Below are 27732 nucleotides of genomic sequence, written 5' to 3' on the forward strand. Positions count from 1 at the left end.
TTAGTTTCCTTCATTTATAATATCAACCAAGGCTTGCAGCAGTCTATCATCTCTATGCTTGTACGGTTTGGAATTGTAAAAAAGATCAACATAGTCACTGTACAGACTTTCTTCCGAGTCTCTCATCTGGGAGGGCTTGTTTAATTTTTCGAGGGCTTGATAGAAGTGCTCATACGGAATGTTTAACTTGTCACTTGCAGTCTTCTTTGGCAGTCGCTTCTGAGCCATCTGTCTGCTAAAAGCACTTCGCAGTAAATGTAGCATAGCCTCTGATGGGATTTTATCTTCTGCTTTGTCACTGCTACTACTGGTATTTTCTGTGACATTGGGTTTTTCACGCAGGTTCTCTTGTGTGGTATGGTCCTAGAATATATATTAGCATAAAAAAGTTAGGTGACAGAGAAAACCAACTGGATTCAGATTTGCTCTGGTTATCTATTTCTATCTATGTGTGGGTAGATGTTTTTTCATTCAGGAGCCACTTAGCATCTAGAAAAGAACTAGACAACTGTACACAAAAAGAGACTATCAAAGCACTATATTCTATAAACTGTCAAATCCCTCCACCACATATCCAACGTAGGAAGTTATAAACTCAGATTCCACATTGGCAGGTTACAACATGTCATTTTATAGTAGGATTTGTCCCAGTCTTAAGAGGTACTTCAGTTTGTACTATGGGAGACAGCTCCTCAGCAGTGTAACTGAAGGAAGCATATGCAGTAGTGATGGCAGCTCTGATTGTGTCACATACCATTGTGCTTCCATATAACCTCCTCTGCAGGTAATCTCACCTGAGAAAAGATGGTGAAATATGGCTAACAGTTGGCCATGACATATACCATGGAAACCCTGGAAGACTAATGCCAGATACAGATGCACAGAGAAGTTGGTGAGAGGCATAACCTTGTTTCAACAGTGTCTATTATGCCTCCCATACTGACATATTTCTTTCAATTTATTTTCACGTACATGGCTGCTACACCTGCAGACACTTATCTAATGTGTTTAAAGATCATAATCATGTTTCCCTCAATCTTCTCCTTCAAACCCAGCTGAAGAAGGTTAACGCCTCTATACTTTACGGACATTATTGTGATTATGTGATTAATTAAGTATTCTAAAGATGTTGACATAATCAAGTGTTGTGAAAATGTACAATACTACCACCCTGTGTATCTAGAAACAAACTGTCACTCTCAGAAGCCTGGAGTTTGTTTAGAGCACTCTACCTGATAGGCAAAGCAAGAGTGACAAAGGAGCTAGCAGCAACACATCCATTTAAGCAAACCTGAATCAGTGAATCCCTGACTTTTGTCATGTTTTCTGTTACTAACTTCCTTCTAAACATCCTGGGAGCACTCCAGCAGGCAAAGCTCCTTTTGAATGTGACACTTGTTCTTACCAGAACTACATAAATTTAGTGTGTCCATCTAAGGTGTCTTCCTTCTCCTTGTATCACTCAAGTGCATTAGCTATTGAGTTTACTGCTTTAGTAACAATATCCTCTTGCTTTAGTAACAATATCCTCTTACTATCCTAAAACCCTTACATATGGGCATATGAAAACAGAGACTAATACAAATATCAGTTGTGGACATGGACAAAACTACAATACAAAACTCAAAAGTGGTTAGGGGCTAGATGACATAAACACAGGATGAGTACATATCTTCCTACTAGGAAAAAATACCATTTTCTTATAAATTGTAAAATAGATAGGGAAAAAACTTAACCGAACACTACCTCTACAAAATCTGTCATCTTCTCCACTCCTCTTCTGTCATTTTGCACAGCATTGTAAGATGTGTATGTACGTGGCTGCTTCATGTGTTCAGGCTGTGTGGCAGTGCCATGCAAAATCAATTTCCAATTTACAATCCTTCCTTCATTTTCTATTCTTCTGGACTAAAAGACATGGCATTAGCATAGGTTCTCAGGACATAAGAAGAGGAAACAGGACATTTGATTGTAAAGTAGACAGAAGTGACTAAAATAAATTATAAGACTTTCAGTATCTAAATTAGGACAATTATTTATAAGCATAAAAGAGATATATTAGAGACAGGATAGATCAGAAAGTGGGATTTAATTCAATGGTTTAACTACTCCAAATATCACTTTGATGCAACATAATTATTAATTAATTGTGTGAGCATCAATGGAATTTTGTTAGAACACAGAATGCTAAAAATCACTGAAGTAGTATTTTGTGTTATTACTATTTATTCACTAGGCCATTCCTTGGCAATTTCCTCACAAAAGTTACCACTGCAACAGTAATTTGGAATAATATTCTGTAGTGATGTACAAAGCAATCTGAAAGACAGCTTTAGGTCCATTAGGTTTGGCAGTGGTATTTTAGCAGTAGAAAATGAAAGAGACAAGTACAGAGACTGTGAAAACTTTATTTTACCAAAGCTTCTTTCAGAATTTTTGCTCTTTTAGTGACTGAAGACAGAGACTGAAGCTCTTCTTTCCTAACAGAAGTCTATGCCAAAGTTAACATACACAGCTCACACGACAACTAAATGATGAGTAACTTTGTATGGGAATCTGTGATTTCTGCTTATTTCAGGAATCACAAAACACTACAAGCTGAAGAAAGAGGACAAAATGCTTGGTTTATTATAAGTTTCAGAAAACTCTCAGTTGAAAATTGAAAATGAGAGATAATTGCAAACAAAACGCTCTAAACTTTTTTAAAAAATGCATTATATTGATTACAAAGAGCAGGGTATCTGTAACCATGCGGTTATCTATAAGCCTGCAGCATTAACACTACATTGTTGATACTGATAGTTACTTCTACTGCCTTGTCCATCTGCTTAGTATTTGGCATTATCCTGTTTACAGTCTGAGGCTAACAGGGACTGGAGGTTCAGTATCTGCTAGGAAGCATTCAGTTTCTGGTAGAATCTGTCCCCTAATGACAAGCTTATTAACAGACAACCTCAGTGAAATCCTCCAGAGATGAGTGTGCTTGATCACTCTCTCTTTGAAGAGAATTTTTCAGTTGCCTATCAAGCAGCTTTATTCTGGTGTTTTGCTGTTGTAATCCATATCCCCAGGTGGTTCTAGTAAACTTATTTATTTCCTATCTGTAGATTCTTTGCCTTTAATCCTTAAATGTTGTTCAGCAGTAATTACTCTAAGAAAGAAGTTAGGGAAAGGTATACATCAGAACAGCTCTCTGAGGTTCATTTTCAACTAATGAATTTCACATGAAATGTGAAATGAAATGAAATGAAATGAATTTCACATGAAATTCATTACTTCAAAAACTTTTAACTAATGAAAATTATGTACACACCAAGAAAAGACTAGATATAGCCTGTGTTCTCTTCTGCAGAAAAATAAATATTATTGACTAAATAATAGTTAATCATACGTTGATTACATATTTCGCTCCATCAATCACAGAAAATTATATGAAGTGATTTCTTTCATTGACATATAATATGTGAGAAACACAGGCATGAAATTTTCTTTGACAGGTACATGTTGGTGAAATGAGGATGGTTCTTTGCACTTATGTAAAGAACAAGAAAATTTGACCCTATCTTTTTCTTTTAATCATAGAATCCTAGAATGGTACAGGTTGGAAGGGACCTTAAAGACCATCTAGTTCCAGCCCCTCTGCCATGGGCAGGGACACCTTCCACTAGACAAGGTTACTCAAAGCCCCATATCTTTAATACAGATGGAGATTTAGTTTGAATGAATTCTTGTAGCATGCTTAATGAGAAGAGCAGTTAATGATCCTTTTACCTGTGTTAGCTTCCAAACGTAGCTAGTTAATGTACAGACATACTTACCATATCAGTAATTCTTAGAACCCAGGTGCCTGTTGGATTCTCTCCCCATGTGTGAACAGACATGAAATCCCAGTTCTTAAAGCCATTGGGAGATCTATCTCTCTCTCTCTCAGCCAGTAAGACAGTGCTGGTCCCTGTATTAGTGCAAGATCAACAGTAGTGACTGTTCATACGTGACTGCTTTTACTCTTCATATTGCTCAGCTCGTACATTATCTAGTGCATAGGTAACCTGGAAAATGCACTATTGCATAATGGTGTGTGGAACAGGAAATGTGCTACTTCTGATCAGTGGTTCCTTTAGTTATTTTCACAGCGGTATTTAACAGCATAAAAACTATCACATTAGATCATGCTAAAAAGGTACATCTTGCTTAGTGTTCAATCTCCAACACAAAAAAGCAGTGGATGAACCTAAAGAAACATAAGAAACAGAGGTCAGATGCAAGCAGCCTTTTCCACTGACGTTTAAGAAACTTCTGAGATAGAAGTTCTGAAGGCAAACCAGTTTACACAGTATTGTGAAACCAAAGCCTTACCCTAAATTTATCATAGCTGGGGTTTTTCTTGGGTTTGGGTTGGGGTTTTTTTGTGTGAAATACAGCCTGAGACTTCAACAGGGTGAAAAGAATTTGCATTGATATTATTATCACAAAAATGCTGCAGTTCACAGAATATTTCTGCAGCAGAAAAGATCCTGCTGCATAGTAGGAAATTTCTTGTGCTTATCTGCATATAACAGGAGAGAGTGAGTTATGTTTACATAATAAGAAGCAAAGAAGCCCCAGGGAGCCTGATCACAAGCTATAAATATATTTAAAGGTAACACCATAAATACAGAGAAGGAATGACAAACATCTGGTAGTACTGTTTTGCAGAAAAGTGGAAAAACAGCAAGAACCAAGGGAAAAATAGTTTAACCATGAAGGAAACATGATACTATTGTGGAGGCAGCAGCACTTGATTATCTCAGCTAAACTCTTAGAAATACATACAAAGACTAAGAACATATTACTGTCATCAGTCTTTCAAAAAGAGGTATTTTTCTAAGATAAAGCCATGCTTCCTACAGATTAGCAACAGAACAGTGTTCTGGGAGAGAAATACCTCTATAAAAGTAGAATAAGAGCTACTATTGCTGTCATCTCCATGATGTACCTAGAGACAGCCTATATATTTACTCCCAAACTAAAACTTATCTAAGATGGAATTAAATTTGAAAATACCACCAAGAGCCAAGGGTAAAACATCTCACAATGACATGGCTCCTGTAGGACAAAAGGTAGACTCAGGAAAGGAAGAACTAAGGTTAGGCCTAAAGGGAATCCCAGACAAGGTAGGGTTTTGAAATACACTGCATATACAGTATCTTAACCCTGCTCCCTAGTGAGATCCTACAGTAATAATACAAATTAAGACTCTAGTAGTTTTTCTCTGAATTACTAGATTAGCCTTTAATTTCAGTCAGTTAGATCAGCCTCATGTTTAAATTCATACCTGAACGCCTGTCTTTCTCCTTCTTACATCAGTACATCTAACAGATCTTACTCTCTTCCAAGTTGTTCACACTAATTCTCTTTTTCTTTTTTTCTTCTCCTCATGGTGTTTTTCTGGGCATTGTCAAGATGGCTTGCCATATTCTAACACATTTAGTATAGCTGTACAAAGGTGCCTGACAGAGACACCATGTTACTAAATACACCAGTGGGAAGACACAGTTACACAAAATCTAGGGAGTGAGATTTCCTCAATTTTCCATTAGTCTGTTTAATTGTAGTAAGGCTGACAAGCACTATTGAACTGCAATTTGTTATCTGCCAGGAACTCTCAGTTTTTATAGGCCCTGTTGCTTAACAAAAACCTATTATAAACAGTGCCTTCATTTTCTGAAGTCTGATTTTCAAACATTTTCTCACAAAGAAGATTTTCTCCCCAGAGCACATGAAGGCTAAAAAGGGGTTTCAGAGAACCAGTTTTCTGGTTCCCAGGGTGCTTTGTACTCATGCTCTCCCACTGGAGGTCACTACATTTGTCTGATGATGTATTTAGCTCTTTTTAAACCACTGAAGAACACAGAGGTGGTTTTTAAGGAAATAAATGTTACACACCACAGCAACACAAACAAAACATGTAATTGCCTCCTGTACCTGCTGGAGATACCAGAGTGACATGAAGATCACCTCTACGGGAATACTCAATAGTTGCCTCCAGCTGCACATGCTCCAGAGATGCAATGAAGCTTTCTTGACCCTCGCAGGCTTTAGTGGGAATTTCAATGATGACTTCCTCATTTGCTCTTAATACTCTGGCAAAATTACAAGGGTTCTTTGATCATGCACAGAAACTTTTGATTCTGGGATCATTATGTTGAGTGCAAATGACAAATTTAACACTCATTTCAAAATTATAAGAAAGAAAGAAGTAAAGACAAACTGTACATCCATTATTTTTTTGAATGCTCCAGTAAAAACCATTGGGAGCTCTGGAAGCACAGATAATACTTAAGTGGACCAAATGATAAGAGCTGCTTAAGACAGACTTGTGCAACATACCCTGGGAGCAAGCAAGTCTGACAACTGAGGGTTTCTATCAAAACTTTGTTGTCCAACAGAGACTACAAAATACCAATCTTTGCATCACATGACTGTATCAGGCTTCGACTTAGTTGCCTCATTCAAATATTCAGAAGAGCTGTTATCATGGAGTTAAAATACTGCAGCAGGCACAGCTGTTTTAACCTTTTGTAGTCAGCACCATCTCAAGAAAGAAAACCTAACATCTGTACATTGTCTGTACAAAGAGCTACTATGCAAACCTCTCTTTGTACAAATTTCGTTACTTCTAATAAGAATGAGGTATCCAAACCTCCACATAAATTATTCTAAACTCAGAATCGTGAGATCCTTGTTTTTATAATGTAACATAGAGGACTGCAATACACATACGTAAACAGAAAGTACTACATACATCAGTATTGTGTCAACACTCTTTGGAAAGGAGAGCTCACAAAAGCAAATTGGTAGTAAAACAGTATAAATAATAAGGTTACCAAGAAGTGACACTCCGAAACACAGTAATATATTTCTCCAGAAAGATTTTTAATGCACTCACACAGTATAATTTCAATCTTTGAAATAGCTGTGTTTTTAATAGACAACAAATCTGTACATGAACAAGTGGAGATAAAAATTATATCCTTCTTAATTAACCAGCTTAGTGACTAATTATAACTTACCTGCATGTTGAGCTCAGTTAGGCCCACTATGCTGGGAGCACTTCAGAATGTGGCTGGTAAGTCTTTTTAGTGAGTCTTTGAGATTTGTGTTTCATAAGAGACATGTCACATGTGACTAAAGCTCAGTCTATCACCTTGACTTCAACATGTACTGTGCCTACCACAGAGAAGAATTGCTAAGACCTATTAAAAAACCCAGGGTTTTTTTAAATCCCTGGGAGTCTTTGGTATCTTTTTACACATCATCTGACAGCATTTTAAACATTCATAGCTTACCTGATTGGTTTCAGTCTCACAGTGTCATCCATTCATACAACAGCTGCACAAGCAGACATAATTATCTTTGTTACAGCTTCATGCTAGCAATTTCCATCAGCCTTACACCAAAAAAAGCAAGCAAAGAAATGCTCCTTGCCTGCTCCTGACGAACAGAGTAAGGCAAAATTAAATGAATCAAAAGAAATCTCTTAGTCTGGTTCAGAGCAATCTGTGTGGAATAGTATCTTTCAGGCTTTAATAAAAGAGATATAAGCTTAGTTACTGCAATGCAAATTCTTACCTTGGTTTAAAGCTTTTGTCTTTGACAATACACTCTCTCTTTTCTGGTACACCTTTCCATCTTTTGGGATCAGCTAAATCTACCAACGCATTGGCATTGAGTAGTCCAAACCCAAATCGACTGTTGACCATCAGTCCCGCTCCATTCTTTTTCCATCCTGGATTTCCAGCCAGTGGATCATATTCTGAGGTCCACACTACCAAGTGCTGCATATCCCTCCATGTTAGATTTGGGCTGTTGAGAAAATGTTCCTCGTTAATTGTTTCAGGGCTATTTTTCTCTCATTTATTATTATAGTAATAATAGTAATATAATATCAATAATAATAATATAATTATTAATAATAATTACAAGTAATAATAATGCAGCTAAATAATAGAAATGTGATTATTATTAACAATGATATAATTACATTATTATTATTATTATTTAGCTTGCAACAGAATGCGATTTGAAGGTATATGGCATTCCATTATTTAAAAATATACAGTGCTTAAAATATACATGTTTATCCTCACAATGCTTCTCCAGGTAGACAAGGTTTTCGTGTAAATGAAGAATAGTTATCTTGCAAAATTAAGAGTCAAATTCTTCCAAATTATTCAGGCATTTCAGTATGTCTCATCAGTCTTTATGGGACATGGACTTTGAAAATTAACTGGGTATTTGATTCTATCTGTGGCTAACTCTATGGCCCTACGTATCTTGGCTTATGTCATCAAAGGAGCATGCAATGGCAACTGGAGCTGAACCCACACCATTCGAGCACTAAGCCTACGCCTTAATGCATTATGTGTTTTCTGTGAAAAAGCCATTGTCTTGTCTTATCCTGTTCTTTCTTATCCTCTTTAAGTCCTACATTCTGACTACCAGCCCTACAGGATCTGAACCTGCCTGCTCCCAGCCTGCTCTGACAGTCAAGGTCGGGTATTTTCCATTTTATGTCTCATCATCAGCAAAAAAGCTTCAGTAAATTGACTAAAGACTTAATTTAAACTCCTCCAACCTACTGTCTTCAAATTATGTTCTGATACATGTGCAATCTCACTGCTTTGAAGTGCAATTGACAGAATTCAGTGAACAATTGTGACCAATGCATGAAATGGACTAAAATTCCTCTGTCATCACATATTACTGATGTTGGTTCTTCTTTGCTTGGAAGGTGTTGAGGCAAGTAGCTGCTTACTTTTGTCATCAGCCTGAGCAAGTCTGACTGATAAAAAGTGGAGTTGCAGCATGAGATGGTGCCACTTCATACAGACAACACTTCAGAGAAGATGGTGGGGTGGCTGAGAAAGAGGAGTTTCAAAGGTAATTGTGTGGCATCTTACTTTGCTTCCAGTGCCAAGGCAAAAATTCCTGCTGCCAGTGGTGCAGATGCAGAGGTCCCAGTGTGAGTCTCTGTACATTCATTGTGAAGATCAGCACTTGTCTGAGAGAAAAAACAACAGCAAAAAAGGACTGCATGAATAAACAGTTGTAAATACAGTCATATCCACACTCACAAGCATAACCATATATCTTTTACTTGGTGCACATCAATACATTCCTCACCAGCACAAAAGCGATGGATGCTTAAATCTGTTCATATTTCAATCCACTCTTTTTACTTCAACTATAATTTTTGTATCAAAACGCTTTGTGTTGGAACAAAATACTCCCACACTAAGTATCTTATTTTATTCTCAGGTTTCACAATAAGTGTTTCAGGCTTACTGGTGAATCATAAAAACAGATCATTGTGTTGGGCCTAGAACATTTAAAATTATTGCTTGCTAAAAAATTATTCATAGGATTAGTATTGGTGTTCTGCTCCCTCTTCAGCAGAAGAACTATAATTTGCAATGAAACATGTGCTTTATTTGGAAATCAAATACCAAGCTCTTCTACCCATGTATCTGCATCTCAGGTATGAAGAGAAACCACTTAGGAAGGACACATCTCCTGGCTAACTTGGAATGACATTTTAATCCCCATCAATGTAGTTTATAGTAAAATTAGCATCCACCAGGGCCGAACAGAAATTGTAAGTACTTCAACATTATTTTATCACATGAACTTTCTTCACTACAAGTTATTTCTTCCACAGTAATGAAAGCATGCAGACTGATATGCCTGTTTGCTGAGTACCTTTGAAAGTTTTGCAAGAAGTACTATTGCTATAACAATCTTACAAAAGGTAATGGCAAGGTATACAGAGGTACTGACTCACTAAATTCAAAGGTTCTTTTCGCCTTTCCTCTAAAACTCCCTTCATTTGCCCTTTCTGAAGAACGAGACCATATAAAGCTTCATGCAGAGACCTCTGCAATAAAAACAGCAGGCAAATTCAGAATGCTGATTTAACTGGATCAACACTGAATCAACTGAATCAACTGAATCAACAATGATTTTGTTTAGCTATTGCTTATAATGGAAGATGTTCCAGGAATGCAGTCACTTTTTGAAACACAAAACCCTCTGTTTTCCAAGGCAAAAGCACTAAGCATGTAACACATAACATAAAGCGGGTACTAGAAAACAAGCATTTAAGAGCTCTTCCCTGTTATTTGCATATGAAATACATTTTTATGTTTGTTCTGAATCTGGTAAAAACAACCTACAATTCTTTGGTCTGTATAATCCCCGCTGCTGTATGCTGTGGCCAGAGTTGAAGAGCACTTCTCTGCATACCAGGGAGAAAGGCCCTGCTGAGAAGCACTGCTAATGGAAATAGTGTAGATACTATCAGTGTAACCATCACAGTCACAGTTGTCACCCTGACGGCCTCCATTCCCAGAAGCCCATACAAAAATGGAGCCTTTCCCATTTCGGCCCTAGAGAAAATGGAAATGAGCAGTTATCAAAGAGATTTTGGTCTCTGTAATGTACTCTCAACAACCTCTCCCCCCAAAAAAGCCTGATAAATCAAACATTTGCAGATAGAAAAGGACAGTTTTCCATGCACACTGTAGAAGACAGATACAGAAGAAACCAGCTACTTGAGGTATCTTAATACACACCCTACAGTACGTATCTTAGTTTGACTGATCAACAGTTAGTGTTCCAGGTACAGCAACTTTCCTCAGAATAGGCTTTTAAGTTAAAAACAGAATCTGTGTTCAACGGGTAAGTTTTCTCACACAGTGATATTTTAGTTCAGACTATTTCTATGAAAAAAAGCCTTTTTTTTTTTTTTTTAAGAAATGGGAAGTAAAAACTTATGTATTTCACTTGCCTTTCCTGCAATCATGGAGGTATGCATGAACAGTATGAATGATGTACATGATGAGACTTTTCCACCAACTCATTTTTTGTAAGTAAGCCTTTCATGGTTGGCCTTTACCTGCTGAAACACAGGATACCAGCAAGCACATCTCACTGAAAATCCTCTCTTACAGGCCTGTGGGCCAGCAAAACCAGTCTCCACATGTAACCATGTTCATTCCCTGCTCTGGTCTCCAGTATGTAAAGAGAGAGCAGCAGCTAACAACTGATGCTGGCAGCTGACAGCATGTAAAGTATCAGAGCTATCGTAGAGGAAACATGTATTACCTTAAGCTGTGCTAGTTCTTCAGGGGGAAGAAAAAGTTTCACATGAAGAGCAAAAGTTCATATGTTGCTCATTATTGGTTTATGCACATTCATTAGAAACAGCAGTTAAATACAGATTTTTATCATCCCACTCAGATGAGATTTGAAATTATTCATGGAAGTGTTAAGACATTTGCAGCACTTAAAATGCCAAAAATAAAGAAAAAGCAAACTGTACTCTTTGTGATGCAACTGTTAAAATGGGAAGAACAAGCTACATCAGTTACAGAAAATTAGATCTTATCTTACTTTGAGAATAAAGGTTGCAGTCCAGAAAAGCACCAGTATATGTAAATACTTGCTTTGGTTTAACTTAAAGAGTACTGCTAATGCCTCTTAAGACACTTAAGGCTAAGCATACAGGCCAGCAATGAAGGTGCCAGGCATGAAAGTCACTGGTCACCCCAACTCTGTCTGACTTTAAGCCAAGTGGAGATCATCCAGATCCTCGCAAAAGGAAGCCTGACAAATGAATGGGCAAATCTGCTCCCCTTGAGAAATAATATGAGCTGTAAAAAAAGATACTTTCTTCACCAAAGAACCTGCTTTTTCAGAATAGGCCCACTGAACACTTGCTCCCTAATTTTTATTGCCTTTAATTCTCCCTCTTCTCTTGCAGCCTACCTATGGACTTAGATCTGTCTTAGATCGCCAGCCCACTTCTCTTGGTCTCCATTATTCCCTAAGAGTATGCCTGTCAGCTGTCAGACTCTTCTTTCTTCTCTCCTTCTGTCTGCTAATGTTAATTGGCCTTCTTTCAAAATCCATTCTTTTTGCTTCTGTCCTTCAAGCTTCCCTCCCTTTCTCTCCTCTCCCATCTCTGAATCTGTCTTCCTCTCTGTATTAGTATCTGTCCATCTTTGGGTATCTTTTTACCTCACTGGCAAGAGCAACGTAGTATTAACACATCCCCAGTATCTCTCAGTTTGTACTCTATCATCCAACCAGATCTAAAGAGGATAACATGAAAAAGAACTGTAAAAACATTGTTTCCAATTCTCTTCATCATGCATTTTTACTATCTTCCTTTTAACTGGTTTATGATATGCACCAATTTATAAACTAATGCAATTAATACAATACAAGCCCAACCACAGGGTGCTGAAACGCATCACTATTTCACACAGCAAAATATTCACAAAGCAGAAATTTTATATTAAATTGTATAGGCTTTCAGTGCAGAAATCCAGTTACTGTTCAGTGCAGAGAAGGGTGGCAGGGTGAGACAAAGGCAGAAAAAGTGAGGATGGAAAAAGAAAGATTATCTGTGGAGAATAACAGCTTAAAACCAGTTAGAAAGCTTCAATGGTGCTTTTTTGGCTGGTAATTTCTCTGACCTGTACTATTAAAATATATCTTCTCCTTTTTAAATACATTTGAGCAAAAAGAGCACAAACCATGGTGGGTTTTTTTTCCCTGGTGTCAACCATTTTATAATTCTGTTCTCTACCACATTTTATTCTATCTTTCTCTTAAGCATCATACCTTCCTTATTCCATACTCAAAAGCCTTCTGTGCCAGTCTCCCAGGTCCCTCTACAGTTTTACCATCATCATTAGGGCCCCAACTTGCGCTGTAAATATCCACATGTTCTGGATTGAAACCAATTGAACTGGCTTCAATAGCATCAGTGACTATTCCATCCAGCATTCGAATACCTTAATGAAGAAAAAGAAGCAGACTGTATTTACATTCTGTTCCCTCCTTTGTTAACTGTGAAGTTTCCAGCAAAATCAATACGTAACTATTGCGAGCACAGCCTACTGCTCTTCATGTAAGCAACATCCATGTCAGTGTGAAACAGTATACTTACCCATTATATGCAGATGTCAGCGCTGTCTACAAACATTAAAAAAAAAAAAACCTAAAAATCTTAGTTGACTATTATTTACTTCTATCTTTCTACATAAAGCCAAGATGTTTTCTTTACTCTTCCTGCTTTTTCCTATTGTATTGAGCTCTTCCTTTACTCTTCCTCTCTGTTAAATCTGTAACAAATTGAAACTGCTAGCATGTCACTAAAATGAAATAGGTTTTATAACCATTACTTCTATCTCTAAGAGTTCTGAGAATTTTAGTTCAAAGACGTAGCTCCGAATGTTCCGACTAAACCACTTTGTCCTCACAGTTATTACAGTTTTGCTGTCTTTGAAGGTGGTATCTCACTAGCTCTTCAATCTTCACCACAAAAAATTCCCACTGTTGTTTACAGACCATTTTTTTTTCTCCTGTATGCAATACCAAGATGCTAGAGACACCTAGCCTTTAACATTTTATTAGGAACTGCATGCTCTAATCTTTTTCAGAGCAAGCCTGATCACTTAAAATTCAGTGGCAGACAGAGGTTCATCAGCACTGGAGCTCTGCAGTAGGACTGCTACCTCTGTCCAGTGCTGGAGGAGAAAAGAGATAACAGAAGTCTGGCAAAATTCCCACTATGATATGGTTTTCCCAGCAACAGCAGCAATGTAAGAGCCATGGCTGTCAGGATTAAGCCTCTTTTTCAGGCAGTAAAAATGTCTGGGTTCTCTTGAATGGAGGAAGTTAGTGCTACAGCATTACTGGCATTGGTGAAATATGAGGTTTCATTTTCTTGTGTTTTTCACAAAATGGGGATTTTTTTTTTTCTCCCAAAGTATAGTAGGAAAAATGTGATCATTTTATTAAAAAATAAAAAAAAAAAGAGAAAAAACCCATAAACAACTTTGCTCTTGCACCTCAGTGCCTTGATATTATTTTCATACCATAAAGCAGGAAAAAATAAAGACTGTAAGCATAATCCTTTTCCCATATGGCTGGTCTCTAAGACTCATACTACTTCCGAGATAAAGCTTGGCTTTATTATTTCATGTTAATTAGTATCAAAACCAGACAAAGGAGTTAATCCACTCAACCACTGCTAATCGACTATCACTCACAAAGCTGGAAAAAGAATCAAGGTATATCCATATCTCCTGTGCCTCAGGTAGTAAAAATACCACTTACCCTGGATAGGCTTAAACTCATAACATTTTGAATACTCATTTTTCAGTTGGCTCAGAATTGTGAGATGCTCTCATAGCAGTGCACTGTGAGCAAAGATCTGCCTGCATGGAAATATGACTGTGAGCTCCAGGTGTGAGCTTGAAACACATAATGAGGTACTGAAAATGCAGAGTAGTGTACAGATATTTCCCACAGAAATGGACTAAGCCAACTCTGAAGATAAATGGTGTAATAAGGGAAAAAGCAAGAACACTGACGACACACTGGTGAAAACAGTGCAAGGAAAAAAACGCTGTCTTGTCTTTGTGATCGCCAAAAATCCTGCTTGCCTAAGTCAACTCGGGATTTGATGGCTGCAGTGATATTTCCCTAAGCAGATTCAAATTATGTCCTATTTCATAAACTCTTTCGTATTCTTGCACATGCTTGCTGCCATCATCAGTCCCACAAAATCAAAAGCCAAAGCCAAAGTAATTTCAGACACATACATGTATCTGCCTGGCAGAAGGCTATTTTTAGCAACATGTCACTGTGCAGGATCTCTCAGCCTAGTCCTTTGTAAAATGAAGCTTCTAAATCATTTGATTTCCATGGTAGCACCATGGAAATATCAGAGCACAGTGCTATGGTTAGGTACATGTAAAACATATACACCCTGTTTTACTCCAAAAGTGATTGATACACACGTATTTCTTAGCACTACAGAGAACAAGAAGTGAGTATTAAAGGACGCTGAAAGGAGTCACTTGGAAAACTGGTATTAAGAGCCATTTTTATTTTTTTTACAGAGGGCAGTGAAAAGCCTATTGGATTCACAGGCACAGAGTACTGAAGAGACTAATCATGGTTTCAGAACAGATCCAGACATTGATGCTACTAGTGAGAACACTCAGGACTACTAAAGACAGTATTTTCATGGAAAACAAAACATTCTGAAGTGAATGTTTTGGTTTGGCTTTATTATTTCATGTTAAACGAAATGTTTTCATGTTATTCTGAAGTGAATGTTTTGTTTTCACCCCTCAAGACAAAGTTAAACCAACCTCTTACACTGAAGGTTAGAGAACACAGTATTCCACATGTCAGGGTTTCTTTCCCTAAAGCAGCTATTGCTGACTATCAAAGAGAAGGCATTGGCTGTAGACCACTGGATTTATTCAGTATGGCAACTGCTACAAGCAAAGAGCCACTTGAAGAAGTCATCCTGAACTAATGCCAAATAGAAGTGTGTAGCGTGTCATTTCATGGACTTAAAAAAAAAAAAAGAAGGAAAAAAACACTGTGAAGAAATTAATCCTGTATAGCACAGAACACCCAAAAAGCCTTCCAATGTTTAGCCACTTCAAATTTACATGAATATTTTGAAGACTTCTCCTATCTTCCACTGCTCTTTGAACACATTTTTGTTATGTACCTATCTTAACCAAGCTTGTTGTATATAACAGCTTACAATTTCTGTCAACTTTTCCATTATTCCTCCTCTGCAGCCCAGGTATAAGCAGCTTTCTGTGTAATTCGGATTCCTGGATTGCTTTTCATCCTGTTATTTTCCTGCTCTAGACAAATCACCCTGCATGTATCTGTAGTTTGCATCTGCAAATGAACACAGAGCATATGCAAATAACTGGAAGAATCTTCTCTGTAGATGCCAGTGCCTTAAAATATAGGCACAGCGGGAGTTCAGACATCTTTGCAGCTTCATCCATTTTCCCCTGCTTTGAAACCTTGGCGTCTTCCTCTTATGAGTGAGGTATTTTACTTAAACAGAGCATGACAGCATAATGCTTTATGGCAAAGGCAGACTGCAAAGCTGACATATATGACAGCTCAGTAGAGTAAATGCGAACGTACAAGCATAAGACTGAAATGGTGGAATAGCAGTTATGGCTGTCAATTGCCATGCATCATCTCTGTGTTTAAAAGGGAAAAAGGGAGTAATGGAAAAACTAGCTCTGTACAAGTATCTTCCTCTGAGCTAAATAACCACTTGCCACTGATGCTTTGATCACAACTATTTCATAGACCTCTAATGGATTAAGCTTTCAGTCACCACTTCAAAAAAAATGGCAATATTGATGGACGGGCAAGCAATAATACTTGTTTTCAAAATTAACTTAAGATGATAGTAGAGAAGTAGGCTGTTGAAACAGAAGCCACAGCAGTTTGAATATCCTCACTGATACAACCTTTCAAATGTAATTGTGCAAACAATACTCTGCAAGTAAGCGTAGGCATAAATTTGTGTATTCTTACTTTCACTCTACTCAATCCTTCTTCCTCAAGCCACCTCCTTCCAGGATAAGCAATTGTGTCTATCATTCCTTAAAAGATACAGTCTTATCTCTCAGTACAGTATAGGTTCTTGCTACTGTTGTTGGGTACAATATAGGTTGTTGCTATTGTTGTTATTATTACTACTATTACTACTATTATCACCATCATCATCACCACTACCTATGTTGTCGTTGCTGTTGCTATATATTCTGCCTATATTCAACTGATAACCAGATTCCAGACAGTGTGCTGATATTCATGAAACATTGTCATATAGAATAACCCTCAGCAATATGGCCAGACTTAGGATTTTGTAGCCTAACACTGCAAGATTGATGTTTTCTGAAAAGGAACAGTCACTGGTGTTTCAGATTAACGGAAGGTGAAAACGCTCAGCACTACACAGGATCTGCCTGGTTTCTGGTCATATTAGGCATCTAATAATTTTTGTTTTCTTACCTCCAACTTTGGAATTATAGGCAACTCCAACTCCACATTTTCTGTTGTTGGCTTGCATGGCAATTTCTCCTGCACACCGCGTTCCATGCCTGAATAAATATAGCAAGAACAAGTAACATCTCATCTCTGTGTAATGTACACAAAGAGTCATCAGTGACCTTGATTTGGTGGAGGTCTTCCTTTAAATGGATGCAATGCAGCTACTGAATAGCTTTTCAGTTGTATCTATGTAATACAAAAATACTTGTTTCTCATAGTCTTCAAGCAACATAATTTCATCTACTTCATGATCATTGTGAGGAGATGATAAATACCTTACCTAAGACACACTAAAGTCAATAGATCCATTAGATGCCAGTATTTAGGATTTCAGAAACTAAGCTTTTAAAGTATCTTCATCATAACCAATTTTTTCTTGTAACCAACTACTTTCTATGCAATTCTTTTTTTTTTCCATAGGTGATTCTGATGCCACAATACAGAATATCTTCATATAAGTGTAAATTGTAGAAGAGCTGTATTATTTAATAGTACAGACTGTTACTCAATGAAGTGTTTCAAGGCTTCTAGGCAGAATTCCATTTACTTATTACTAAAGATTAGAGGTAAAACAGGTAGATTTAAGAGATAATGTCATCAGAACAACAGGATAATGGGTTCTAATGCTGTAACAAAGTAGAAATGTCATTTTTCAAATGTTTTATTCATGGGATATTTATCCTTTGATTGATTGCTTGGGTTTTTTCCCTATACACTGATTTATGTTGTGGATGTTACTGTGTTGTCTGAGAGACAATAGAGAACCACGGCATTAGTTTCCTGCTGTATCTGTATTGAGTAGCAGCATCCTAACTGTTTTAGGAAATTGACTTCTTCCAAGTACCAGCTTTTAAAGAAGTCCATTCTCCTCCCTTTCTGACAGACAAAATCCCTCCCTGAAGCATGACAGACATGACTGGATATGACAGACCCATCCAGATGTTCCACAGAGTATCAGAAAGGTAGCTCTACAGAGGGCATCAGAAAAAATTTCTCTCACCTTGCAGGCCACCCAAGTCCACTAAGTGAGCTGGCTGGTTGTCTTGTGTTCAAGCATTTTGTAACTTCCTAGGTTATTACGTTGAGGATATCTAGGCCACATCTGGTCTAAATAAAGCTTCCATATGCCTCAGAAGAGACAGAAAGATTGTCATGGGAGTGAATGTAACCTACTTCAGTGTCTGACCATGTGTCAAATTCACAAGGTCAGAAGCAAGACTTCACCTGTGGCTGTGCACACTGAGCTAGCAGCTATGCTATCAGTCCAAAAGGTACTGCCAAAACTGGGGTAGAGTGTCCTTGGCTACAACAGCTGACCTGAAGGAATAGGTTCCTTTGTAGGTTCCTCTAAGATACAGTCTCTTTCAGAGCCCTTTATAGCGTATTCTTCTAAAATTCACCGTGCAAAGCAAAAAACTGAAGTAAAACTCTACTTAGGGAGGTATCATTCTACAATCACACACAGTGACATGAACAGATAGTTCCCTTCAGTTTACAGAAACACGTCAGTAGCTAACCTGACAAAGATATGAAGAAACTCAGGGCACATCTAGGGAGATCACTAAAACAACAGAGGGAGATTACTAAAACAAAAGAGGTTCCTCCCAAACACCAAGAAACACTTTTTTCACTGTGAGAGTGAGGGAGCATTGGCACAGGTTGCCCAGGAGGTTGTGGAGTCTTCCCTCCTCCTCAGAAATATTCAAAAGCCATATGGATGTGGTCCTGGACAACTGGCTCTAGCTCTTCCTGACTGAGCAGGGGTTTGGACCAGATTACCTGCAGAGGTCCCTTTGAACTTAAGCCATCCTGTGATTTTGTTACACAAATTCCTCCTTTTATTATATGATTGTCATAAAGGACATACACAGGTATTTCTGCATTTGCACATTCTAAGAGACAAATTAACACTGTGCTGTTTTGTTCTGTTCATGCAGCTAGAAGGCTACTCACTTGTTTTCATTTGTTGGATCGTATCTAGGAAAGGGATCGTGATCATTGTCATTGAAATCATAACTTGCCCTTGGATCCTACATGTAACAAAAAGAACAACAGACTTGCTTAATTTGGACAGCTACAAAATGCATTTTAAAATATGTAACAAAATGGGTTCTAGAGTCTGTATTTATTTATCTGGTGTACCTCATATTGACAGCAATCAAGTTGGTAGAATTTGATGGGCATTAGTAATTCCATAAATTTTCACGGAGCTTTAACAAACATGCCTTGGAACTAAACCCACCAAGGGAAAAACAAAACAACGAAAGAACCACCCCACTATCATTGCTAAGTAACATTCCAGTTCCTGTGACACAGACCAGGTTCCAAATTATGCCTAAGGCAAATATATCAGTCTCTGTACTGCAGGAGCTGACTTACAGAACAGACAGCAAGATGAGTAAGAGTGCCTGTATATCAAATTTACAGTTGATTAATTTATTCCATAGCATTCTAATGGCCAAACTTACATAGTTAGAGAAGATGTCAGTGTGATTCCACTCCAAGCCATCATCTAATACTGTGATGACAACGCCCTTGCCTGTTATCCCTTTCTGCCATACAGGAATAACATGGAGATCCAGTTTAGGCAGGGATGGAGTTATTCTTGTATCTTGCTGGGAGACAGAAAGGATTAAAAAATGTCAACATTTTTATCCATTTACACTACGCAGGTCTAAAGCCGTATTTTAAGGACACTGTAAACCATCCCATCCTGAGCTTGTAGATTTTGCTCATATTTTGCAAAGATAAAATAAAAATTAGTTGCAGCACTGAAGGATTCATGTCCTTAATCAAGATCTGTGAAAACCATCCCAGAACAAAGAGCATCCTGTATTTACTGGGCGTAAGGCAGCAGAAACATGGCCATGGTGAGGATGCACCAATGAACCTTGGAACATTAATAATCAGACCTGCTAATGTTTGTTTTTTTCCCTTGAAGAGAAGCCAAGACAGTACCCCACATACAGTGAGCTGTGTTTTCTCCAAATGTGTTTTCTCTTTTGACATTCAAGTTGGCCAGAACAAAGCAATTAATGGATAAAACAATTAAGGTAGATCTTTGGTTAGGAACAACTGTGCTGAATCACAACTTTCTGTTGACTATCCTCATTACTGTTCCTGTGGTAAATCAACTGGAAGCATGAATCATCTATAGCCTTCTCCTCCAAGGCAAATTCTTTGCAGAGTAGCTCCTAAATGGGTAATTTTTCCTCTCTAATATTAGATGTGCAGTACATACATTTAATTTAGATTACTTGCTAACAAAACCCATAAAAACAAAGGTGTAAAAAAAAAAAAAAAGCCTTTTTTTTTCTGTTTCTCTGTGGATAATTATATTAGTTGATCGCAAGTTATTCATTTCTTTGTTTCCACAGGAATTCTGCATTAAAGTATGAGGCTTAGAAAAAGAAATTTTTTATGGGAATGACCTTTCTTTCATTTTATGCTTTCTGTTCTCACTGCTGCCGTTCAGGGAGTTATTTGAGGTTTCACATTTTGTTCTCTTGAAGCCATCAAATAATCCATTTTTCTGGTGATGTGTGAAGGTACACTGAATGAAGCTAAAAACTGTTGCAAATCATAATAATAAGGTAATACTAATTTATTTACTACAAAGGAAGAAATGTATTTTGAAAGAAAATATTTAACACATTTATGCATTTAATCAGAAAAAAAGTCAACGTGCACTGCAAAAAAGGTAAGCATCATGTTTCTGTTTCTCATATGGGAAAACTAAAGGGAAGAAGTGAAAAACATAGAAAGGTGGAAAAAGGAGCTATGTCTCCTGGAGAATAGGACATTGTTTTTTTTACAATTTGCTCTTTTGCTCTTTGTGTGTGTTTGCATATATGTCTAACACAGACATCTTGGGAATTTCCTGCTTCTGACTGGAAATAGGCAAAGGAGCAAACAGATATTCAGCTTCAAGTAAAAGTTAAATTCCTAATGATAATCCTTTTTATGTCAAAAGGAAGTCTGCAGGAATCTTCATGGAACTATTTTATGCTATGCAGTTTCTAATCTATTTTTCCTAGCTCAAACAAAAGAAAGAAACAGCAAAACATTATACAAACAGCATAGAGTTTGGTCTGTTTTCTCTAAGTTGAGCTGAAGAAGAGAAAAATATTTGCAGCCAACTTTTTTGGCTACATCCATTTTTGATCCCACCCCTATTCTAAGTGACAGCAATGAAGCCTAGAACAAAGGTACAGCTAGAATGCACAGTGGAAATACAGACTCTCAAAAGAAACCATATAAAACATAAATGTTCAACTGTATTTCTGAGTTGTCAGATGCAAACAAGAACTACAGAACTCGGGAAATTTCTCTTCCTTGCGGTTCTGAACATGTGAGCTGTAGAGACCCACTTCTGCATAAATCCTAGTCCAAGAGGCTGAAGGTGCCTGTCATATGCATGTGTATGCTTTTGTTCTCGTCTGGAGCATGCACTCTGCACTACTAATTTTAATAGAGAAATACATGGCCACCTTCAGACATGATAAGGGATGACTAATATGCCAATAATAAATATTTTAAAATTATCATAAAGGTAGCTTTTAACTGCTACGCTTTCTAACATCAACCACCATCCTAAGCAGCTGCCTCAATTGGCTTTTAGAGTCTTCGTACCAATGACACTTCAGGGAAAATAGAAGGTTGCCCAGAAACATTATGTGCAGAGATCTCTCATTTTTATAGCATATGCTAATGAGAGGGACTCTTCATTTACTCTCTTCACTGCAGTCACACTCATACTGGTAAAATAAGGCAGCTGATCGCACAACTGAAATTTACCATTCCCCAGTTCAATAGTGAAATAAATTCTTACCAGATACCACTGCTGATTCCACATAGGATCATTGAAAAGATTGTCTGCTGAGTCTCTCACGATGGCACGCTTAGTTCTCTTTTTTTCATATTGCTGCTCTGCCCATGACACCTACAATTATTTGCAGAGATATGACAAGTAAGCCTTTATGGGTTATGACTTTTTTCTTTTAGGGGATAAGGGTTTTCCTCACACAGCAAAATTGTGATGCTTAAAGAAAAAATGAGCAATGCTTGATACAGAGAGATTTGTTTCTATTTTAGCACAGTGTACTTTGGGGAAGAGGACTCAGTGAAATCACAATACTCTAGAATCAATTAATAGAAAATCATTTAGTACAAGTGAACAGTAGAACTCCTGTGAGTGCCACACAACGCAGGCTTTTATTACCGAATGTTCAGTATTGTTAGAAGGTTATCTAAGCAGTGGCGGTTACTGAAACAAGCAAAACCACAGCCTGCTTCTTTTTCCTACCTACATTTTAAACCCCATCTATTTCCACTGGGATTTAAAAGGAAAGGAGAAAGATTATGTCTGGCTTTAGTTTAGCAATCGTAATGATGCTGCTACTCATAGCTCAGCCGGACCTTCAAGTCTCCTTCACAGTGGTGTTTTGAAGTGTGATCAACTAGTAAGCTATGAATATTGGACTAAATTCATCACAGCAGAATTCAACTTCAGGAAAATTAAAGCTAAAATGCTTCAGCATGTTTTGCTGGAGCATCAGTACAAGTGGCACAGCATTTGTGCACTCAAACAGCAATCCCTAAGCCACTAGGCTGCATTTTAAAAGTGCACCCCACTTAGTTCCCTTGAAGGCATTATTAAACCCAGTCCAAACCAAATTCTGATTCTAATACCTCTTCCATGCTGCATGCTCCTTTTGGAACTGGGTATAAAATGTTATTAATTGCTAGCACTTGAATGGTCACTCTGACAGAGATCAAGTTGGTGCTTTTCATCCCAACTTCAAAATGAGCAAAGCAAACTCAGGTTCAGTAGATGGCCAAGATCCTGCTATAAGCCTAAAGCAGAGGACAACTTGGATTTAACCTTTTGTTTTCAATGTCTGAACAGATTTCATTATTTTTCTCTCTGATCCTTACATCTGTCACCATATATGAAACAATAATGAGTCACTCAGAAACTATAATGATTAAAAATGATACTAATTTGATTAAAATGTGATTTCCTAGTGAGACCCTAATGAAAATTCACTACAATAATATAAACCCTTGCAAATGGTAACTACTCCAAGCATGCTTACTGAAAACTCCCTGATACTGTTCCCCTTGCTATATAGTCAGTGTTAAAGCCCCTATAAACTGCAGTTAGTCACAGAAGATGAATATTACAAGTGCAAGTATAAGCATTTTAAATTGTCCTATTTACACCCAGGGCCACACATACGTGTGAACAGGCTAGACCAATTACCTTTATCTCTATTCCCTGCCCACAGCAAAGCTTGGCCTCTTCATCACCCAACAGTAATTAACAATTGACAACTTCCATGCTTGTTATTTTTTTCGATGTGGACAACTGCACTGAGTGAAATTAGATGAAACTACCAAGCACATATGTCAGACAAACAAGCCAAATGTTTGTCACTCAGCAGCTGAATGAGGTTCCAACCATCCATCTACAGCAAAAGCCGAAGGCCCTGTGCCAAGCTTCCAGTCAATGATACATAAAGCAGTGAAAATAACCTTGCAGATATCTTGCAAGTAGACTGTGGAACTAGTGCAAATACTGGAAGAAGTAAGGGAACCAGATAATTATATCCCTTCAATATATTCACAACCTTTATCTGTTTTACAACAAACACTGGGATATCTATAGGAAGCAGATAAATATTCAGATGAGAGCCAAGTTTTACCCCAGCTTTCACACTTAACATACCGTAAAATTCATGAAGGCGTTACTCAAACAAAAGCGCTGTTCCCTTCTCCCTCCCTTTTTAAAGACTGAATTTAAATCTTTTTAAATAGGTAATTACTGAAGAAGAGCAGTTTTTTGGAGAGACAGTCATAGCATCACAGAATAGGGTTGGAAAGGACCTTAAGATCATCTAGTTCCTACCCCCCTGTTGTGGGCAGGTCCATGTACATAGTAGTACACGATTGCTTTGTATTCATATTCTTACATAATCACATAATTACATCTTGTTCATTCACATAGTCAATTTGCATACTAGTTGGTAAATAAAAGTGAAATTGGAGTAAATTTATCGAATCACCTCCAGCACTTTGAAACTCTGGCTTTGAATCTGAGTATGTAAGTCTGCAATAATGTTTGGCAGTAACGTGTGTAACACAATTGCTTCCATTCTGCTTATGGCATTAGAATTTGGTATATTAAACACAGTCATGCTTCCCTCTTACAGAGATAGATTTGATATAGTTAGTCTGAAAAAGGGAGGAACTGGAACCAAAACCGTTCTTGAACATTGTACTATGACCACATTGAACATCTGGTCATGGGTGTGGATATAAGGTAGAATTTACACTAAAGCTGTGGTCTTGAACATCCCTAGTTTAGAGCAATTTCACCAGGAAGACTTTAACTGTTAAACCAATGTTTGCATGGATATATAGATGGGAGTGTACCATTTTGAGGCAGAACAGGCAAGTAACCCATCTCACCCCTTCCTTTAATTCTTCTAGCTACATATAGAATATTTCTTCCTAGATGACACTTGCTTCTAAAACCTCCATATAACCCATTACCCGTCAAGTGGTTTGTCCTTATATGATAAATTGCTGGTTTTCACAACTGGGTTACTTCATGTTTTGGGCTACCTGTATTTTTACAATCACTGCTGCAATAATGCTGATTTGAAATTAAAATTTCATTGTTCTGAAATTTGCCAGAAACTGGTTTTAGGAGGGGTTGACAGCATTCTGGTCTGTTCCTTAAATCTGCCATGCACCACAGTTTTTCAGTACACTTACAAACAGACATGCTTCTCTCTTAAAGTCAGATAACTGGGGTGTCTACTGCACCAGTGTAGATTCTTAGATCCCTGGCTCTCCACTCTGCCTGTTCTCTGACTGCCATGGGATCCCACTGTACCTAAAGACTGCAAGTCTGGAACGTGTGATGGATCCTTTGAGAAGTGGTTTTAGGTTGTCACAGAAGCGAATCCAGCAAAACCTCAGCCTGTTTTCCCTACTTTTTTTTTTATTATTTAATATTCAATCACTTCAAATCAAATGTAATTCCCATGGTAATTGCACAGGTGTGGCCTGATTAAACTTAGTGCATCCATGGGTTTTTACTTTGAATCAAGCCCTGAGGTTGTATTTTCATCAATAACAGACAAACATCTGAAATTCCAAGCCTCTGCATTGCTGCATATTTTAAATCTTAATTTAAAAAGCACTTGCAAAAAATATGGTAAGAGAGGGTCAGACCTTGTTAAGGACAGAATAATAAAGTATTATTCAGCATGAGTATAGATGTCTGAATAGCTTAGACTTGCAAAACAAGGAAAGCCTGCTTGTGACCTCATCATAAAGCTAGCAATAGGGAGACAGAATAAACACAGAGCATGACAAGGAGTAAATGTAACACTCACCCGCTCATCATCAGAAAGTCTTTTGGTGATAAGAATGGCACTTCTTCGAGACCGCCTTGGATGGCTTTTATGTCTGAACAGGTAGTGATTTTTGAGTGATCCAATCTGTAAGTTACAGGTGTACTTTAATTATCAAGAGGTATTTCCATACTACAAACAAGTACCAACAATTGCAACCTGACCGAATTCATTCTGCTTCAAAGACAAAAGAGCAAGAAATGAGCATCTGGAGAAGAGAAGGCTGCGTGGAGACCTCATAGCAGCCTTCCAGTATCTGAAGGGGGCCTATAAGGGATGCTGGGGAAGGACACTTTGCTAGGGACTGTAGTGACAGGACAAGGGGTAACAGGTTAAAACTTGAACAGGGGAAGTTTAGGTTGGATATAAGAAAGAAGTTCTTTACTGTAAGGGTGGTGAGGCACTGGAATGGGTTGCCCAAGGAAGTTGTGAATGCTCCATCCCTGGTGGTGTTCAAGTCCAGGCTGGACAAAGCCTTGGGTGACATGGTTTAGTGTGAGGTGTCCCTGCCCATGGTAGGGGGCTTGGTACTAGATGATCTTAAGGCCCTTTCCAACCTGAACCATTCTACAATTCTATTTTAATCTAAACTAAAAAACAGTCTTCAAGTACTGAGTGTTTGTCACAGCCTGTGTGCTGCTAAGAAGAAGCTGGGGGAATATTCTGAGCTAGTGAGGCAGCAGTCATTACTACTACAGTACTTGGTAACGTAGTAACTTGTAGTAGTGACCAGTATGGACATACTTTGTCATGGACATATCTTGACACAGCCACATTTCAAAGGACAGGTTTTAATGTAATCATACACCAGTTTCAGCTGCTGAACAGGTGTAAAAAAAACTGCGTGGTTTCAGAAGCCTCACTGCAGGATTGATTCGTACCGGCACCTTCCGAACAGGCATTTTGACAGGCACAGTACCCGCTCACCCGCAGATGTGGGTTTAAACATCCCTCTTCCCCGAGCAGTGCTGTTTGAAATCGGCAGGGGCGAATCCTCTCATTCTAGAGGCGGAAAGTCCAATCCCACAGCGGTGCGGTCACACCCCAGGTTTGAGGAGGGCCGTGCCCGCCCGCCCGGGGAGCAGTCGGGAACGGGCTGCCCTAAGGCACACGGCCCGCCCGGGCAGAGGCGGCTCCGCCGCTCCCGGCCTGCTCCTGGCGTAGGGCCGCTGCTCGGCGGGCGGTAGCAGGGTTCCCAGCGCTCCCAGATCCGCTGCCCGGCGCACGACCCCCACCCGGGGGGGGCGGGGAGTGGGGGGATACGGGACTATCACCTAAAGGCGGTTACTCATCCTTGACAACGCTGACGTCACAGCATCCCAAAAAAGCGCCGGGAGGGCCTCATGGAGAGGAGACCCGCGATGGCGACAGAGCCTCCGGGGTGGGTTGCCCGCGGCCTCCTCCTGCCAGGACTCCCGGCGGGGAGCCGGGGTGCACCGCGCGTTTCCCTCAGCTACAGCCGGGGTGCTCTACCCAGTCTCCTCAAGAAGGGCTGGGGTGCACTGCCCGGTCTCCTCAAGGAGAGACGAGGTGCCCTTCCCGACCCTGCCTGGTCCCTCGGGGAGAGCAGAGTCTGACTGTCTCCGCAATCCTCAGGGAGAGCCCGACCCTGCCCGGCCCTTTCAGGAAAAGCAGTCCCCTGCTGGGCGCCGCTATCGCGGGGCTCTCCGCCCTGTGTGGACCAGGGTCCAGGGAGGGGAGGCGAGGGTAGAAGGCGCTTCAAACTCCCCGGAGCCTTGCGAACAGCCGCCAGGCGCAAGTTTCGGTGCAGCTCGGAGGAAGGGACGGAGAAAGGGAGGGATGCAGAAAAGGAAGGACTGAGGGGACCCCGGCGCGGGGCAGCCCGCCTGTGTGCGCAGCCGTACCTGCCCCACGAGGTCGTAGTTCAGCTCCTCCGCGATGGCTCTGGCGGCGGCGTGTCCCGCCGGAACCTCCGCTGCCCATTCGTTGAGGAACTGCCGCTCAGAGCCGCCGCCGCCGCGGGGCAGGCAGCAGACGGCCAGCAACACCAATGCCAAGCACCGGCCGGCCCAGCGGCGCCGGTCCATGGCCGCGGGGCGCGGCGGCGGCGAGGCGATGTGTTGCTACGCGAGCACGGGGATAGGGGTCTCTGCCTGCTGCCTGCTGGCGCGGCTGCCCGGGGCTGCGCGGCACCCAGACCCTCTGGAGTCGGAATGGAAATGAGTGTTTACACGTCAAAACGACGACAGACATCCTGACGTCAAGTGTACCTGGCCCCCGAGCCGGGAGGGGGGTGGTAATTCCCGGGAGGGGCGGGCGGCGTGCGCGGAAGCAAGCGGGCGGGACGCGGGCGGGACGCGGGCGGGACGCGGGCGGGACGCGGGCGGGACGCGGGCGGGACGCG

The 27732-nt window shown here is 39.5% G+C and overlaps 1 protein-coding gene across 1 annotated transcript; it reads right to left on the reverse strand.

Annotated features, from left to right (window-relative positions):
- Positions 1-27415, reverse strand: PCSK1 (proprotein convertase subtilisin/kexin type 1; the record flags this gene model as incomplete). The annotated part of the gene is made up of 14 exons (XM_080638446.1): positions 1-363; positions 1747-1908; positions 3819-3952; positions 5965-6122; positions 7612-7845; positions 8943-9043; positions 10215-10427; positions 12670-12842; positions 16903-16991; positions 18895-18971; positions 19410-19556; positions 21773-21883; positions 25350-25454; positions 27233-27415. The coding sequence occupies 14 exons, from the start codon at positions 27413-27415 to the stop codon at positions 1-3; spliced, it is 2250 nt and encodes a 749-aa protein (XP_080494572.1).
- Between the last annotated feature and the right edge of the window lie 317 nt (positions 27416-27732).

The sequence above is a fragment of the Psittacula echo genome, assembly GCF_963264785.1.
Source record: "Psittacula echo genome assembly, chromosome: Z".
In the NCBI taxonomy this organism is placed as follows: Eukaryota; Metazoa; Chordata; class Aves; order Psittaciformes; family Psittacidae; genus Psittacula; species Psittacula echo.